Genomic DNA, 19,378 nt, shown 5'->3' on the forward strand with positions numbered 1-19,378 from the left:
TCTTCTTGGTTTCTCCTGGCGGTGAGGGTTAACCTTGTGCGGCTGACAACCCTGTGTTACGCCATATTAGGTTATAGTGGTGGTATAACTAGTATTAGTATACTGACTATACGTTGATCCGAGCTGCACCATGCTATTTCACTGTAACCATGCAGCACGCCAGAAAGGGTGCCGGAAGTCACGCGCTTTCGCACGGACTACTGGGAGCCTTTGGCCGCCGGCGTAGTCGCTGGGTGCAGCAGCGTCGTCTGCTGCGCATGCGCAAGTGCGCGACATCAGCCACCTAGTTGTCGAGATCAGTGATGCAAAGGGCATGGCCACCATCCCGGTCACCATCACCATCTTCGGGTGGTGGTGGTAGTGGTTTTATTAAAAATAACAGTAAAAGGAAAGGAAACGATTTTTGCTAGCCCCGGCATCTGCCATCGATACTGAAGCACCTGAGCTGGGGCAGCGGAAATAAAGGATAGCAGGCAGAATGGAGAAATGAAATGAAAGAGGTGAGGGGACAGGAAGAGAGGATAGGGGGAGAAGTAATATGTACAAACTATTTACACAATAAGAAATGTGTCCAGTTTGTGCGCGTGATTAGTTCATTTTAGAGGAATTAAATCACACACGCGCACAGCACTGTGTTGGTTTCAACTGGAGTGTGGCGTCCAGTTATTAATCGTTCAAGGTAGAACTCGCGGAGCGTTCGGTCACTGCGTGTAACTACCTGACGGAGAACAGACGGGACGTCAAGCCCGTGTGTTCGAGGAATGCACAGAGGCTCACCAAAGTTCGCTCACGAGTGCGCGCACTGCCCTGCGGCCCCAATAGCGTCTTGATGGAGTCTGCTAGTATGCCCTGCGCCCTATAGGCCGCGAGCATATCGCGACGAGCATCGGCGAACGCGGTACAGTGAAGGAGCAGGTGTTGTAGTGTTTCCACTGCACCGCATCCGTCGCGCACATCACTCGTCGCGATTCCGTGACGCACCCGTCGTTCCCCGGGCCACACGCAGCCAATGCGCGCGCGGGGGATCATTGCACGCTGTGACCGTTCACAGCGACAGTGTCACAGCCGGTGACACTGTCGATGCGCTCACCTCCCGCGATGCGTGGGTCGGGGTGCTGCTTTCGGAGATGGTCGTGGATGGCCGCACGCACGTCCTCCAGCGCAAGGGGCAGATCGCTGGCAGGTAGTTGGTGTGCAGCGGTCGCGAGGTCGTCAGCTTCTTCGTTGCCGGCGATGCCGCAGTGACCGGGCAACATCATGGGGAGACCCCGCAACGCCGCGAGGCGTTAGCCCATCATCGGGCCGGAGATTCGAAATGCCGTCGCAGAGATGAAGGAAGCTTTCCGTAACCACCGAAGGGCAGTAAAATCCAAGCAACCGGAGCATGCCTACAACGACTTCTGGGTGAATATATATAAGAAAATGAAGCAGCTTGCAGCACAAAATTCGAATGGCCGACAGGGGATCCACCCGCCGCGGTGGCTCAGTGGTTAGGGCGCTTGGCTACTGAGCCGGAGTGCCCATATTCGAACCTGACCGCGGCGGCCTAGTTTCGATGGAGGCGAAACGCAAAAGGCACCCGCGTGCTGTGCGATGTCAGTGCACGTTAAAGATCCCTACACGGTCGAAATTTTTCCGGAGCCCTCCACTATGCCACCCCTTTATTCCTTTCTTCTCTCACACCCTCCTTTTTTCCTTTCCCTTGCGCGCGGTTCAGTTTTCCACCGAGATGTGAGACACTGCGCCATTTCCTTTCCACAAAAACCATTTTTCATTTTTTTTTAAATTTTCGACAGGGGTTTCTTAGAGGAGTTGAGGAAAAGGGGCCTGAAAGCCCCAATGAAATTCTGGCGTTTTCTGCGGAGAACTTACAGGGCATCACCGCAACCAAACTTGTACACCCAGAGACCCACAAGTCCTGTCCGCGCCGGAAGGGGGGGGGGGGTGGCTGGTTGTTATGACAAAATGAATCGTGCAGCAATTCACCAAACGAAAGAAGGGGTTTGGGACAATTGGCGAAGACCACAGGACAGGGCCCGAAGGACGCTCACGCGAATGGCTGGGCCCCATTGGGAAGCTGGAGTTCCAGCACATTATTGCTCACTTCAAGGGAACTCAGCAGCGGAGTTGGTTGACTTCCCTGCGACCCTCCTCAAGAGAATGGGGCCAAAAAAGGGTGAGGCTCTCGAGGCTCTCCGAGAGCCCCTCAGTGAGGTCCTACACTGTGGCGATGTGTCCAAGGCTAGTAGGCCGAATTTTTTTTTGTCCAAGGGAACTGGCGACAGAAGCGACTGTGCGTCTTACAGACCAATTACGGCGACCGCAGTGCTCTGCAGGGTTTTCGCCGAAGACCTACGTCGTCGAATTCAAGTTTGGGTGGAACGCTGGGCAATCTTGGGTGAGCTATAGACAGAATGGTTTTCGCACAGGGCGTCGACTGGAAGACAATCTGTTTGTGCTGACAGAGTTCGCGGAAATAGCAGAAAAAGCAAGGACGACAACTATGGGCAGCTTTTCTCGAAATAGAGTTGACCATGCCACGCTTTGGCAGAAACTCATCGAAAAAGGCCTACCCACGTCAGTAGTAGATCGGCTCAGGGCGCTGGTACTCGGCGGCGTCAGTGGTGGCGGAGTGTCACGGCTTCCATTCAGAGCCGGTAACAACAGAACGCGGCCTGAAGCAGGGATGCCCTCTGTCTCCGCTTCTGTTAATGCTGAGCGACCTGGAGTGCGACTTGGAGACGTGCGGAGCAGGTTTCGACCTGTCACACATGGTTGAAGGTGAGGTCCAGTGCCAAAAGCTCCCTGCCCTGCCCACGATATATGGTGCTGCTGGCGGACTCGAAGGAGTGACTGTAAAAGCTCTTAGACGTATTAAGCCTGCAAACCGGATATCTGGGACTTCGGTTCAGCGCCCGCGAGACTGCTGTAATGGCCCGAGGACCCCTCGAGACACAACACCAGGGCAACCACTTCCACTGCAAGGCAGGGTGATCCCATCAGCTTACAGCGGGTGGAGACTACCTTGTCGTGCATGAAAAACGGGCGCGTGAGAAGGCACTGAGAGGCCAGAGGGTACTAAAGGCACGTGCGTTGTGGGCTTTCAGCCGCATAGAAGTGGTTCGAGGCCTGTGGAAGGCATGGTCCCTGGACTCACCTCTGGCAATGCGATGTTGTGTCTGCCGTCTGCTACCCGGAAGTTCTTAGAGCGGCGGTAACGGGAGGTGGGAAGACTAGCGCTGGGCGCCCACCGATCGACACCCAACGTGGTGGTGCAGGGCGACGTCGGGTGATCCGTGTTCTAGGCCGGAGAGGCGGTTGCGAAGCTTGGCTTTGAAATCCGGTCCTGGGCCCTTGCCCAAGAGCGATGAGTGAATCGGATACAACGTTACATCGTATACACGGGGATGTCCACAAGATGGAAGAAAAGAGTCAGTGGCTTAGCGACCATGTTTGAGGTCCCTTTGCCGGCTTTGTGCTACCTCAAGGGAACAAACTTGAGCCGAGGTCAATCGATCAATCAATGAGCATTCATTTCACCAACAGAGTGTACAGGTGGTGAAAAAGGGCGGCGGAGAAAAAGCTGCAAGTTCACAGCTTAACAAAAGCCCCGTCCGCCCCTCGAGCAGTGGCAGGCTACAGTACATGTAAAAAACGCACATGCACACACACACTGATAACAAAAGAAAAAACATGTAATCGATGCTGATCAAGGGTTAATTAAGGCTGTAATACCATTCAGATCTGTCATTTATGATAACATATGTTGTAACAGAAAACTGTGTCGAAATAGCACATGTTTATCAAAGATGTAAATCTTGGAAGGCAGATTCATGTAATACACAAGAGAGAAAAAAACACGATTGCACTTATAATTGATTATTTCATTCATTTTTGTCTAGCGAAATGTCTGCAAAAACTGAAAAAGTGGCTGTCAGTGGCCGAGACGCAGCGTTGGAGGACGACCGCAGAGAAGCCGGCCTTCCACACGTATTGTGCGGGGAAGACAGAGATCAAGCAATAACAATTTTACGAGAACGCCGTAGGAAGTTCGCTGTTTTTTGAGGCGCTCGCAGGGGTGCTACGGACAAAGCTTTGGGGGCGAAATTCAAACGAAACAGACGTGATGTGGTGTGCCAAAAAGAAGAAGAGACTGCAGAACACGTAGTTCTGGCCTGTCCGAAACTCCAGCCTCAACATCCAGTTGGAACGTTCGAATGTCATTTGAGCAGACCCTTGGTTTCCCGCTGCTCCGGCCTCTAGATGGCAATTTGGCTGCCACTGAGAGACAGACGCCATGGCCGGTGCGGTGCAAACAACCAAGCATCGACTGACGTTGTGGAGAGAAATCTCCACGAAGACTAAGAAGTAGAAATTAGGCTAAAACACGTACGGAGTTTTTTTTTTTACTTTTTTGGTGAGTACCGCTCGATACGAATGGAAAGCCATCTATCCAAATCCAAACATCTAAGAACATGGCGACGCGCGTACGTCGTGTTGTCGTTTTCTTACATGCGTTGTTTTCAGCCGTGGTGCCAACTTTTTGTTAAATGACGCCCGTTTTTCATAATTTTGGCGAAGACCGCATTGTCTACCAATGAAGATCAAGGTGTAAAACCTGAGAGAAATTTTCAGCAGTGGTGCTCCGCCGCCGTCGCGTTGTGTGCCTGCGCACCGCGGCGTACTACGAGTCGGCCTGCTACTGATCGCCTAACTGAGTGTCCACCAGCCATGGCTGGCGTGGAAGAGTGGGTCAGCGATCAGCTGCACTCCATTCTGGGGTTGAGCGATCGCTATGTTGCCCAGTTTCTGGTTAACATGGCCCAGAAGAGCTCCTCTCGGCAGGACCTCGTTGAGAAGATACGCGAAACGGGCACTATTTCGGTGGACGACGATGTTGCGCGATTCATGGGACAATCCGCCTTTTTCACGACGCGACTGCGCATGCGCCCATCCCCTGGCGGCGGTGTCGCGAAACATATTGGAAGGGTCGCGCGCTCCACTCGAGACCGGCCGTGGAAGTGTAAATAAACCGGCTTCCTACGCGGGGTGCGTTGCTGCAGCCGTCGGGCGTTCAGCGCGACACATTTGACGATACCTACGAAATATGTTGCATACGGCTGCAATGCCCAATATGTAAAGGGAAGCAAACTCGGATTTTTTCGCTTTCCGAGCGCTTCCCGGGACAGCCTTCGATGCGAAGCGTGGATAAAAGCAGTTCGCCGGCTCGACGATCGTGGCCACCTTTGGGCACTGTCAAGCACGTCAAGACTGTGCGGGAATCACTTTGTGACAGATATGGACGAGGTACTGTGTTTAAATGCGTGTGCAGTCTATCACGAAGTGTTTTATTCATGGACAGGAAGGCCTCGAATGTCACCGCGGCACCCAGACTTCGTTCCGACGTTTTTGCTTTCTCAAGCAAGAAGGCCAAATGGGCAAGTGCTGTGAGCCGCTTTCAACGCGCGATGGAGCGGGCAACGAAAAAGAAGCTACGAGAGCATTCACGCATGGTGCTAAAATTTTGTCATAATCTCCTATGGAAATTTCCTTGTTTATGCCACTGCACCCTGGCCAATCCCCCCGTGTGGGTATGTGCCATGTATTAAGAGGCAGCAGAAGGTGCATTATGCGTGTGTTCGCATCATATTCATGATGAAAAGCGCTGCGTGGTATCGCCGGAATGACTCAATGTGCGCCTCTCGCGCTCGTCTTCATGGACGCGCATGCTTGTTTAACTTATGCAGCGGTGCGCTGTGGGAAAATACAGTGAAATGCTAACAGAGCTGCTTTGTTGCGAGTACGCTTGTGCTTTTATAGCTCGTGTAGCTATTCTACAGCTCTTAAGCACAACGATTGCTTGTGGAAACTGTTGTCCCCAGTCCTTTTCTGTACTTCGGCGTGCACGATGTAGTATCCACCTTTCATGGATGGCAGGCATATACAGCGCAAAACGCCAACCTCACTGATCGGGGATATTTCATTGAACATTATGTTCCGAATGTAGCCTTCATCTCTGAAGCGGCGGCCCTTGCTAAGCTGGTGTTCTCATCGCATGCCGGATGATCGGAGATACTGAAGAATTTGCTCTTCGGTGGGCACTGCAGCCTGCCTCGGACTTCGCACCCAGCTATCAGTCAATCCTAGAAATCCTCCAGGTACCAGGTGCTGCCCAGGACACGCCATCGTCGACAGATTCCAACAAAACGTGCTCCGGTGCGGCACTCAGTCCGGCCGGGTTGGGCGCGCAGTACCCTACCAGTGAGCTTCCAGCGTGGTACGCGAGGTGGCAGCACAGGAAAATGCAAAAGGCGGATTGTGGGACAAGGTACGAAGTGTGGGCATGTGTATCTACCCTTGATTGCCTTCATGATAGGCCATTGGTGCACGGAGTCCAGATTTATTTGGACTTGCGAGAGGTTCTACACTTTTTATAGGGCGACCGCATGTGGCTTCACTTACCGGTCGTTATTCGTCTTGTTGCTTTGCATAGGAAACGAAGGAGGAGTCTGAAAAGGGGTTTAGAAGTAATTTTGGTTGACTCTTGCTGCATTTTCAAGGTTTGGGGAGTGGCAAGTAATATGCCTCTCCATGTGTGCTTATGCCATTTTTGGAGCACAACTGTGTTCGCATACCTAAAGAAAAAAAAAATTCTGTCGATTTGAGTAATTAGGCCAAATGCGGATGTGTGCGCTAGCATGACGTCAGTTGTCTGTTGGAGTTACGGAGGTGGTACCAGGCTGCCACGAAATTGCCACCCCAACTTCTGTTTACCTACTGTGCAAGCTTAATTCAAATGATGTTCTCCTCCTAACTGCTGCTGCTCATTCCGCTTAGCTCGGGGCGCTTAGAGGCGGTGCCTCCTAATTAGAACCCCAGGTTCTCTCCTGGATGGATGGATGGATGGATGGATGGATATGGCTGAACCCTTTAAATCTGGCTTATGAAATTTTACTCTTTTCTTGATTTTAGCCACCAAACAGATAACCTTTGCTTGGTTACTTCTACCCGCTTAAAATCTACTTTCCTTTCACTGTCCTTAAACCCCAATGACTTGGATAAATCAGACCCCGCTTTCCCCGCTGCTTTCCACTGTAGGGCGAAGCCCTTTACAGAAAAGTATCAACTGTTCAGCTGTTTCCTTCTCCTCTCCGCATGCAACGCACAACATGTCTATCTCAAGGTACCTGACTCTATATGTCTTAGTCCACAAAACTCCGGTCCTGGCCTCAAACAACAAAGAGCTTCCCCTACAATTATCATAGATATTTTCTTTGGCAATTTCCTGCTTAAAAATCCTGTATGTTCCCAGTGCTGATTTGGTCAGCATCCATGTTTTCCACAGAGCTCTCTCTGTTTCTTTAACCTTTTTCTTAGCCAATAATTGCTGATTTGCCCCCGGACTGGTGTCCAGATATTCGCTTCTCAATTTTCTAGTGCGCTTTCTCCATTTCGTGTCAACATTCCTTATGCACAGGTATCCGACAACATTCCTAGCCCACTGCTTTTCCTCCATCTTTCTCAATCGCTCTTCAAATGCTATCTTACTGCTAGCCTCTCTGCTCTCGAACGATGCCCATCCCATATCACCTTGTACCCCCGGATTTGGTGTATTGCCATGTGCTCCCAAGGCTAGCCTCCCTACGCCACCAAATTGCTACGCCACCATCCTTACTACGCCACCATCCTGGTTACTGGCAAGTAAGCCACCTGGTGGGCAGGTGAGCAGTAGCGCAACGCCCCAGGTTCTAGCCTGGTAGGCAGGTGTTGCCATTGGTGTGACTTGGGTTGCGACCCAGGTTGCTCTTCCCAAGCAGCCTCTCGCAATTAAATGGGCTGCCGCCTGACGCGGTGGGCAGGTTGCCCACCACCGGGTGGGCAGGTGAGCAGCCTGCCATAAAACCAGCTTCAGACAAACACACAGTGCCAAAATGTAAGGAATGGCCACTCTAATTGCTAGCGTACTAAAAATATTGAAATCTTATTGTATGGGGCATTGGTGTTCGCATGTAATGGCTTGCTGCCTTGTGTAGAGTGCACCCACACAGTAGCTGCAGTCACTGGCCCTTATGCAGCTTGGGCAGAGCTGTATCTGTTGTGCTCTGCACTTTCTTCACAGTTTGATGAGGTTGGAGAGTTGCACGAGCTTGGCATTGAGTAATTTGGTGCTCAGCTTGAACAGAAACTAAGTCTACTTGGCTGTTTCAGGTGCATTTCACTTTCTGCAGCATCAGACCTTAATAATGGGAAATAATATGCTTGCTGCTATCAAAGGCTGTCAGTTTTGCTGTGTTGGCTTCTCTTCAAAATCTTGGCATTGACTTTATGTGCGTATGTATCATGCAGGATACAAGGAAACATCAAACATCCTCAGAGCAAGCTGTTCTATTGTCGTTCTCCTGCATGTGCATCCATTGCGCTGCATTAACTTTCTCTTCATCACATCAGTGTGTTTGCTAAAGCGTACAACTTTTTACTAAGCAGTGAAATGCCTCGGCTGCCATGAGAGGTTGCATCAGTGCTGAGTAAGACTGCAAAACTATAGTGCACTCACGATGGTTATGCAGTTTTGTGCTGGACTTTTTAATTCAGAGGCACACCCTCGAGGCTTGTGAGAAGTCTCTGCATGTCTTTTCAGGCCCTCCGGTGATGTAGCCAATCAGAGAAGGTTTAAACGTGTTGATGAAAGGGTTCATGGCAGTGATAAATTGCAAGTGTTGTTCAAAAAGTGGTAACGCAAGAAAAATAATTCTCTTTTTTCAACAAGTGTTTCTAATTGTCCATTCAGCCAAGCATTTTCATCTGAACTGCTCGGGAGGTGTACTGCGGGGACGGTTATTGCTAACTTTCTGGCAGGTGGATGAGAAGTATGCTATATGCATGCAGGTACCACACAAAGAACTTCAGGAGAAGCCTGCACGGGCCCATGAGCGGGCCGTGCGGCAAGTGCTCGAGCAGAACGCCAAGTATGCACTGCTGCCTGACAGCGATGATGAGGCACCCTCGACAGCATCGACTGGTAGAGCCAAGGTTGGTCTTTAGATGTTCACACTGGAGATACCTTTATGGTTGTTAAAGTAATGGCGTGTCACATTATGCGTGAGCACACATATGCTGTATCCTGTGGCGTCCTGTGTTACTCCGTGGATGAATCACTATCAGTAAATAAAATCACCTCTTATGTTTCACTACACCATGCAAGCCAGAAACATTAAAATTTTTGAGCTTATCATTTAGTCTTGTGATTAGCTTCTTGTTTAGGCAACAATAAAAGCTTTAACAACGAACTGCTTTTTTGTCGCGCAGAAATTATTTGTGGTGGTCCTGATTATGGGTGGAGCTTCACTGCAAAGTTAAGTTGTATCTAGATGCAGCTTCTTTCTATCTGTCCGTAACTTCTTTAGTCCGGTGCATTTAGGGGAATTCCCAAGGGGGCATGGATTCCTAATGAGGGAATAGTTTTGAATAAAAATTATTCCCATGTTGGGAACCTTTCCTTCTGACCTGTTCTGTGGTGCTTGTGAGCTAAGTGGTCGATGTTCAGCGTTCTAGGTCATTTCCCCTTCATTTCCTGCCGTCGCTCTCCTCTAATATCAGTGTGGTTAAAGCCCTGCGAATCCACAAAAAATCATGGATTCAAGCATTTTTCGTGGAATTCATTTCCCTTTTTTAAATTTTTTATTATGGCCCCAGTAAGGGGTACTATGCAAGGGGCGGTAAGGTAAAGAAAACAATTACATTACCAGGAAATTTTTACATTTTCAATGAACTAGATGAGCAGGTGGTGATAGCAATGTTGTTTGAAAGGCTGTTCCAGTCTGCAGCTGTGCGAGGAAAAAATGGAATTTGGAAACGTGGCAGTGTGAGAACGTGGACAGTGACTTGTAGCTGATGAGTGGTGTGGTGGGATTGGGAACAGGGCGAAGATAAGGTGCGATGCGCATAGGGCTGTGAAAAACTTCGTGAAATAAACAAGACTGGCGATGTGACACTTAGTGATAAGGGTGACAATCCGGATGCTGTTTTTAAGGAGGTAACGCCGATGTCATTAAAATACGATGAATGAATGAAACGAGCGGCACGATTTTGAACAGATTCGAGAGCATTAATAGGATAAGCTTGATGATTCCAAATGTGCAATGCAAATTCTAGTTCAGACCTGACGAATGATTCATAGGCTAATAAATTTACATGTTGGAGACCGTGATGTAGATGATGTTTAAGAATCGTAACGTTGCCGAAAGTTGGGCACCATTCTTGCCGTCCTTCGTATTCCTTTTGCACCATTTTTTCATCATAATCCTGATGTCCTGTTCACTGATGATATTGTGTTAGTAACATGCAAACTCCAAGAAAGTTTGCTAGAGAGTGTTACGCCTAAATACTTGCGTGACTATACTAGTTGTATAGGAACTTCAGAGGTTACATAAGGAAAGATAAGAGGATTACGGCACTGGTGGGCGGACAGAAATTTACACTTACGTGGGTTGAGTTCCACCAGCCACTCGTTTCACCAGTCCTGAACACCATTTAGGTCATTTTGAAGAGAAAATTGGTCAGTGGGGCTAAGAATAGCACGATAAAGTACACAGTCGTCAGCGAACATACATACGTCAGTCCAATCGTTCAAGCAGTCAGTTTTATTCTCGCATTCACTGCACAGTGAAAAAAGATGACTGAAGAAAAAGCTGCATATTAGATGTTATGTGTGATGGCAAATAATTAACGTATGTGAGAGGGGCCCGCTATTTCCCCAAGGAAATAGCGGGCCCCAGTGCACAGCGGGATGCGGGGTGCGTGCCAAGTAAACATTTAGAATAGGGGTTTTCTCAAAGCAGGAATGCTAGGCTCGGGTTCATTGACTGCAGCACCATTGCGGTCAAGAAGGGAAATGCTAAAAACTAAATAAACAAGCAAAATTGTTTTTGTTTGATATATCTGGTTACTTTTCGGCATCACTAAATTTGCATAAAGTAACCAAAACAAACACTACAAACAAGGAATGCTTTTGACGTTTTTTTAGATTGCTACGTGCAGCGCCATCTTGGGCAGAACACACAATGGTACCTCTCGGAAACGTAATTATTTTCAGTTCTGTTTACGTCTGCACATGTAAGGATGGCTGCATAAATTAGGGAACAGTGTTAACGGCATGCCAATTCTTTGTGACCTCTTTTTGGACCAAAATCGGTCACGTGTTTGAGAGTGGAGATCAGTGGTATGAACCTCCTGCGCTTTCTGATTTAAGACGACGCGTACTCGCTAAGCCTAGCAGCTTTGTAAACATGAAAGCAATCTGAAAATTTGGCGTGTTTTATGCCTAAAATTTTGTTGTGTGGGCATGTTCAGACAAAGTGAAAGCTTCTTGTGCTTTTCATTTCCCGTGCACATGGGAGACAGTGTAGCGGCCACGACGCATCTGTGATGAAGCGAGAGGCAACGCTTCGAGGAGCGCTGCCATGTTGCCCAAACGTAAAGTGACATTGGGGTGCCCTGGCAAATAGCGTTCGCCGTTAACGTTAGACACCTTCAGCATACCATCCGCTGTGTTACCTATACCGTTACCGGAGTACCGGGACCCTGCCCACTGCCGTTGAGCACGCGCTGATTGGTCCCGATGCTGCGGGCACTTAGCTGCCGGGTACCTGGTGTCGTCTTGGCGATCTGTGCATGCGCTTTGGCTGTGCGTGGGTTCGCGGTACTCCGGTACCATTATTGGTGACACTGTACACGGTATGCTAAAGGTGTCTGTTAACCCAAGACGCAAGTCAGGCCTTGCGTTCTGCATATGTGCACTTCAACACCCCAAACTTCTTGGGGGGGCCCAAAGCTTAGGGCCCTCTATTCTAAACCTCCCTAAAGTAGTGGGTTGTACACAGATCCCTGCGGGATGCCTGACGTTACTAATTCCTGTTTCACATGCAAGTGAAAATGCTAGCGAATCCTGCCGCTGCAGTGCGAAAAGCTGTTTTGACTCATTGCGACACTGAGCATCGAGGTTCTAGATTAACTAGATGAAAATTTTTGCTGCGATGTGCGGCTCAGTCGCTCAGTCGCGTGCATGTGAAGTATTGAGTTAGACTTTGTGCTGTAAATAGAGATAAACTGGGAATGATTAGTTAAAAACTGCTCAGTCCACTTCAAAATATCTTTGTACACGTTTAATTGGGGAAGTTTTATCAGTAGGCGCTTATGGGCTACTTTATTAAAGGCGTTAGCAAAATCTAAAAATATGGTGTCAGTCTGTAAATTAGATTCAAGGTTAGCGTGCAGATCGTTGGGTCAAGTTGGGTCAAAGGGTAAGTTAGGTCTCACAGGAGTAACTCCGGTGAAACCTGTGCTGCACAGCATGGTAAAAATTGTTAGAATCAAGAAATGTCATGATATGGGTATAGATTACATGTTTAGTTCTTGTTAGCTAATTTGTATACTGGAACGACCTTCCCGTGTTTCCAATCTTTGGCCAGATGGGCTGTGAGGAATGACTGAATGAATAATGAATAACAAGCACAACGTAGATGAACATGTATCTCTGCTGTTCAATATTTTAGCATTGATATTGTCGATGGCAGCAGAGGATTGAAGTTTAAAGTGTGCTATTTTTGTTACAGACATGATGAGGGATCAAAGTATAATGAAAAAATTACCACTATTTTATCTTATTTGCACTCATATAATGCGAGAGGGCAGTTTGAGAACTCGGATGAATTTTAAAAAGAAATATTATAAAGATTATCATGCAATCTTAAACTGTTCATGCCATCCATAGCCACGGGCCGTCTCAAAACGCGCAGATAGCTTGCTAAAATACAGAAGCAGCGGATACAACAACATTTATATATAAAAGAAAATGCTTTAGATCCACGCGCCACAACTGAGTGAAGGCAAGCCTCCGACACTTGAATGCACACAACCTCCTATGCGACAGCAGCCACCCAGTGCTGCCTTTCTTTGCTCTCTCAACACTCAACTCTTTCGGTGGCTTCTCTACTTCAACAACCCCCCACCCCTCCCTGCCTCCTTTCCACAGCCACCTCGTGGTAGTTAAAAGGCTGGCTTCTCCTAACGGCTCCTCTCAAGCCTAGTGGCAAAGGTCACATTAGCTATCTTGTAAAGCTCGGGGCAAAAAAAAGGAAGAATTGACACTGTGCTGATACCTTGGTTCCGAATATAACGCGAGGGGCATTCTTGGCTTGTCTTTGTTGTGTTGATACACAAGGATGGTTAAAGGGCTCTTGTCAAGGGTTGAACATTTATCAAGTTTAGTTGGTAGGTTGGTTAGGATTATCTTTGTAAAAAAGGTTTCATGCTTTGTGAAGGCCTACTTGTATTCTCTCAACTGTAGCCCTTCTTGCCTGCTATAAATGATCCCTTAGCATTTCAGTAGTCCGTGTTCCTGATTGATTAACATCTGTTCGCCTCTGTGCTGTGCCTGCACTGTTTTCCTAGGCTGTTTTTTCAGTGTGGAGCAGATGTTTTATTTCCGGTTTATTCTCTGAGGGTTGCATCATTCTTTCCTCTAGTTAGCTTTCATGTTCCACCCCTGTCTCTGCTGCAAGCGCAAAGCATGGCACCAATTTAGAGCACCAATTTAACGTCCCAATGCGACTCAGGCTATGAGGGATGCTGTAGTGAAGGGCTCCGGAAATTTCGACCACCTGGGGTTCTTTAACGTGCACTGACATTGCACGGTACACAGGCCTCTAGAATTTCGCCTCCATTGAAATGAGACTATGCGGCTGGGATCTAGCCCACGCCTTTCGGGTCAGCAGCAGAGCACAATAACCACTGAGCCACCGCGGCGGCACTGCTGTTGTTTTAAAAAAGTGGTCTGTCTATTGTGACAAGCTGCATCCAGGTGGCAAGTGCATACTTTTGTGGTGCATATGCTGCGCTCCTTCAGCTGTGCCACATTTCTGCCCTTTAGTTTTGTCCTCTGATGAAACTCCTGCCAATGACCGCCTCCGTGGTGGCTCAGTGGTTGTGATGCTTGGCTGCTGACCCGAAAGACACGGGTTCGATTCCGGTCGCACTTCAGTGCAGGTAAAATGCTAGAGGCCCATGCACTGTGCAATGTCAGCGCGCGTTGAAGAACCCTGGGCGGTCAAATTTATCCAGAGCCTTCCACTGGAGCGTCTGCATAGCCTGAGTTGCTTTGGGACGTTACACCACATAAATCAACCAACCAACCAAGCTCCTGCCAATATTTGGTTTGGAGACATAAAGGGCTGGTACCACAAGTTGAATGGTAATGAGTGGCAGCCCACATAGGTGACAAACCTGTGCTGTTAGTATTTTTTCTCCTAATAATGGCTCTGTTGAAGTTGTATTACAGGAGATCACTGTGTGCATATGTTGAGAGCAAATGGTGCCGTGGCTGACTCCTACTTGAGTGCGTGTGGCTGTTGCCTGAGAGAGATGCCCACAAAGCAGTGGTTAAACACTCAGTGCCTGTTCTTATTTGCACGCAGTGTATATGCAATGGCCAAGTAGGGCATGACAAGCTGCATTAGCCTTTTATGGTGTGCTGTTTTTTTTTCAGCAATGATCCTTCATTGATTATGGTTGCAGATTTAATACAGTGTTGCCGTTATCAGAGTGCCTTTACACACAGCGCTAATGGGGCCTTCAGTTTCTTTCCTGAGCAAGAAATTTTCTTTGGGAAAAACTGAATTTCACCAGTGAACATACCTGAGCAAGAAATTTTCTTTGGGAAAAACTGAATTTCACCAGTGAACATAGTTCCATTCCCTCCAAGAGCTGCCCTCGACTATAAATGCCTTGGAGATCACCTGCAACGGCAGCTGCTACTGACGAATGTTATGCTTGCTACTAGCATTGCCTTTTGACATCACTCTTGTTACACGGCTGTGGTTGCTTTTATGCACTGACATGTTGAGCTTGCAAATAGTGTGCATCAGCGGGCATGGAAGTCAAGTATTGGTCGGTGACGTTAACTTCAGTCTCGAGCATTCAGGCAGGCAGAATGTTTATGTAACATGGCTTGATTCACGAAAGTAATATAAATTATTCTCCCACATATTGGTGTCCTCATGCATGTACTATCAGCGACAAATTAAATACGAGCAGGACAATTCAGTCATGAACAGCAAAATGAGAAGCTCAATACAAGCAGAGGGCAATTTCATTTCAAAGGCATGAAGACTGTCCTCTAGAGGTGTTTATCAACCTTACTTGTATTTCCTCTCCAGGAAGTCTAATAGGGTGGCAGTTTGGGCTTGTTGGTAGCGTATGACATGCAAAATAGTGCAACAGCACACAGGGGACAAGCAAGAACACGCTCTATTGCTCACTTGCAACAGTCTATTGTGAACCACAAGGCAGTAAATATACATGAATTGGCTGTGCGCCTGTGCAATGTATCGCTACTTCGTGTATATTTATTGCCTCGTGGTTCACAATAGACTGTTGGAAGTGAGCGCTAGAACGTGTTCTTGCTTGTCCCTGTATGCTGTTGCACTATTAGTATGCCTCTCCAGGAGCTAACATGTTGGTGTTTTTGGGTTGGCACTTCCGTCCTCTTGTTAGCACTTCATTCGCTGCTGATAGTACGCTCGCACTCAGTGAACTTATCCCCACACATAGAGTATGACAAGGACATCAAAATAACAAGCGTCCTTCATACAGCGTCAGCTCCGAGCTTCTTCATTGTTGCCCACGGCCTGTCTCAGAGCCTGAAGCAATACTCTCCACAAGTAAAGCACATAGAGTAAAAGTTCAGTAGTTCGGAGAGCTGTATAATTCTAACTGCCAGTGTGGTCCCTGCCACCGCCCATGTAAGTCTATGGCGTCGGACGCTAAGGGTCTCGCACCGGTTAATTCAAACGGGCTCCCCAAGGGTGGAAGGGAGGCCCCCATCCTGGTATGCATCAAGAGATCGCCTAAATAGCCGTACTCAAAATGTGTTCCATGCTGCTTAGTCAGTCAATGCACCTCTCATGGCAAGTGTCACGAGTAACGGATGGCCCCATCTCCAAGAACAGTCCAACCACTTAGTTTCAGTTTCGCTTATTTGAGCTTTGCGCCAGCCTGTGATGATGCCGGCTCAATCAGCCACCATCAGAAAACCAAGCTAACCCAGCTGAGCATGTTTCGGATGCTGATTGGTGCGTCGCTGCCCCCCCCCCTCTCCTTTTTTTTTCTCGCCGCTTCGGCGCCATTCCCTTCACTTCCATCCATGTGGTTCTGTTTATCATAGAAGCGCACTGCCCGTCACACGCCGTTCGTGCTTTGAAGCCTCCACACTTGCAACGGTGCCACTTATGATGAGTGGACCGGCAGCAGTGGAGCTCCACCGCGTTGTGCCGTGAAGGATGCCGGGGAGGCCCTTACAGTTTTGGAGCAGTTCTGTTTCAATTCTCCTGGCAGTATCCATGCAAGAAACCATTGATGTAAACTTTAAAAAAAGAGTCTGCTGCGCCATTCCTACCTCTAAAGCAGGAACCCTTTGCCCAGTCTTTTAATAAATAAATATACCGTGATGCAAGCAGTTGTTGGTAGTTTTTTCAGGGTCATTCGAACATTTTTTCTGGTTCCTTGAAGTTTGAGTCTGCGAGCTTTTACTGTATTCGCATACTTATGTAAAGTTACCATTTCGGAATAATATAACATAGCTAGTGGCTGCCTTTTGGCCGCACAGCCCCTTTGGGTTCCGTACCAGGCTCACCTGTAGTGTTTCCATTGCCATAAACGCATTAAAGTACTTCAGAAATGGCCATTTGTGGGCTGGAAAATTTCACTTTAATGATTTTAGTGGCTGCTGTCATTATGCATGTCATTGCTTGTGAAGGGCATTGCAGGAGCAGTGGTATGCACCAGATGCTGGGCATGTCATGTTCGATCTTACATCTTTCACTTTCAAGTTTAAATGTTGTTTCATAGGGGCACCCTAACTTGGCCATCTGGATGAATTGGTTTTTCATGTGCAATACTATAAGGGCTCTACCAAACGTAATGCAAAAGACGGCATAACGTTTTTTTAACTGGTACATAATGGTGGTGTGTTATCATTCTCAATACAGCCTCCTTTACTTGCACTTACTTGCAGGGCTTCTGTATTTATTATTAAACATGTGTCCATTGAAGAATATTGGTTGTTTTGTATTGACCAGTTCTTCCTAGTCGCATTAACCCTTTGTGCATTACTCGCTCATCTCAGAAGAGTGTGCAGTGTTATTTTACACTTGCATAACTGTGTCACATTAATTGATAGGATGTAGCGTGCTAAACATGGCATCATGATGTCATTGGAAGTGGTGCCTTTTGCAGTCAAAAGAGGAGCTCATTATTTTTTTTGTTTTTGCAGAAGTCATCGAAAAAGAGGCACCTTCGTCAGAAAGCAGATGATGGCAGTGACGAGGAGAGGTATGCCTTGCCATTAGCATGGGATTTTTAGTATTTAGGTGGGCAGTCTGAAACCATGTGTTGTGCCGCCGCGGTTTCAAATCCCATCGTGGATATGTACCCGCAAGCATACAAACATCTCAAGGTCTTGCTCTATGCTTACCCATCGGAATAGCACTTTCGCATTAATATCCGGCCACAGCTGCATGCAGTTCTTATGGTAACAGTGTTGCAAGTCGAGACAAGTTCTTAGCTCATCCAGAATGAAAAGGGTGTTGCCACCCAACGCTCCGGTTTGTGGGTTGCATTCATGGTTGTCTCACGTTTTTGTGATGTATTATTTTGCTTGTCACTATCATAAAACAAGTATGAAAATTAATAATACACATAACAGGCCAAATAATTGTGTCGTTTACAGTTAAGCCTCAATGTAACGAAATCCTCAATGCAATGAAGTATTCCAGTTTTCGTAAGTTCGTGTCCATAGAACACCGTGTATTTCTAGCCTCAATATAGAGAAGTAGATTTTACCGCACTTGCAATGTAGCGAAATTTCATTGCTGGCTGGAAATGAATCTGAGGAAACATTCTGTCGCGGCTGCGAGTGGTTGAGCAAAGCGCATGCCGAAGTGCGCATTGGAGCACGTGCATAATATGGGCACCCTTGGCTTTCACACACAGAGCGCATAAGCAGACGCAAATACGACGATAATCATGGTGGCGAGTGTGCCGCCAGCCGCGCCATCTGGGGTAGTGCGGGCGAGGCTGGTGTGAGCGTCTGCACAGCCTTGGCAGACTGCCAGGCCAACCCACAGCTCTTGCTGTCTCACCCAAAATGGGCGCTGAACGCGACGCACTGCCTGTGCTCAAAGGTAGCGCGCTGCATTTATCGCGTTTCCAGAAGCCCCAAAGCTTGGTAAAAGGACTGGAAAGGTCAGTGCGGTTGGCACACCCTTCCTCGCTTCTCACTGGGATGATGCATGTATGTGCAAAAAGACACAATCGCAAGCTGTTATGGCGCAAAACACGAGGAGCGGGGTGGTCATATTTTCATTTCATTGCTTGGTGACTGGAGGACACTCTTCTCACTCTCGCCAACATGGAGAAAGAAAGGATAGTAGGGGGGGGGGGGGGGGGGGCAGACGGCGTGGCTGCCGCTGACAACCACAGGTTGGAGCAGTGGCAGCGGCGGAACACATCGTCATGTCGGCAGTGTGCTTGGCGCATTTGCAAGAGGATGATGATGACAGCAAAACCAAATCTCCAAGAGGGGTGCATCGTTCTCGTAACCCACGAGGTAGTTGGCACAGTAGATTTACTGAGGCAGCTTGCGAGCTCGCAACATATAAGCAAGATGCGAGTAATGCCGTTGCTGCTGGCGAAGGAAGGGCAGAAGTAAGGGACCACTTTATTTACAAATAACGATTTTTCCCGTGAGTTATTCACAGCGTGTTTTTGGCCTATTATTTGCATGCTAGGAGCCGAATTTTTATGTAGAGAAATTTTCTCATTACGAAGTAAACTACCGACTTTATTGACTTCGTTAAATTGAGGTTTAACTGTATTACATTTTATACCCAAGAAATCGCTGCTGGCAACGCTATACTCTCGGCCCTCAAAATCTGTTCTGTAAACGTACTGGGACCTGAGTGCACTTATGTTTAGCTCTACTAGAATGCACTTTTAGCAAGTGATGCTCCTTGCAAATGCACTTTATTTTGCGTGCTTGACAGAGGTATCAGTTAGCATAAGGGGGAGGACAGTCAGGCTGGAGAGACGAGTTTGCTAAGCACCTGGAGGATATCTTGGTTCAGACATGTGAGCTAGTAATGAATGAAGTACGATGAGGGAACTGGAAGGATGTTTCAGGTATTTGTCACAGTCAACCTGAAAGGCACCAGACTGTGTTGTACGAAACTTAAAATGCCTCTTGCAAAGTGTAACAATAAAACATAACTCGTAGGAGAGTGCTGGAAAAGATATAAGGTTAGAAACTAAAAGGCCATGAAGATTG

The 19,378-nt window shown here is 47.8% G+C and overlaps 1 protein-coding gene across 2 annotated transcripts in view; it reads left to right on the plus strand.

The window, feature by feature from the left end:
* Positions 1-19,378, plus strand: part of l(2)37Cb (DEAH-box helicase 16 lethal (2) 37Cb) — a 551,956-nt gene that overhangs the window by 24,240 nt on the left and 508,338 nt on the right. The window contains exons 1-3 of one of the 2 annotated variants that reach the window (XM_077650749.1): positions 5,064-5,513; positions 8,887-9,030; positions 17,327-17,385. In XM_077650749.1, coding sequence (XP_077506875.1) covers positions 5,196-5,513; positions 8,887-9,030; positions 17,327-17,385 — 521 coding nt within the window. In that variant the 5' untranslated portion in view covers positions 5,064-5,195. Of the gene's footprint in view, positions 1-5,063; positions 5,514-8,886; positions 9,031-17,326; positions 17,386-19,378 lie in introns of those variants that run through there. The other variant, XM_077650750.1, reaches the window with a different exon arrangement.

The sequence above is a fragment of the Amblyomma americanum genome, chromosome 1, assembly GCF_052857255.1.
Source record: "Amblyomma americanum isolate KBUSLIRL-KWMA chromosome 1, ASM5285725v1, whole genome shotgun sequence".
Taxonomy (NCBI): domain Eukaryota; kingdom Metazoa; phylum Arthropoda; class Arachnida; order Ixodida; family Ixodidae; genus Amblyomma; species Amblyomma americanum.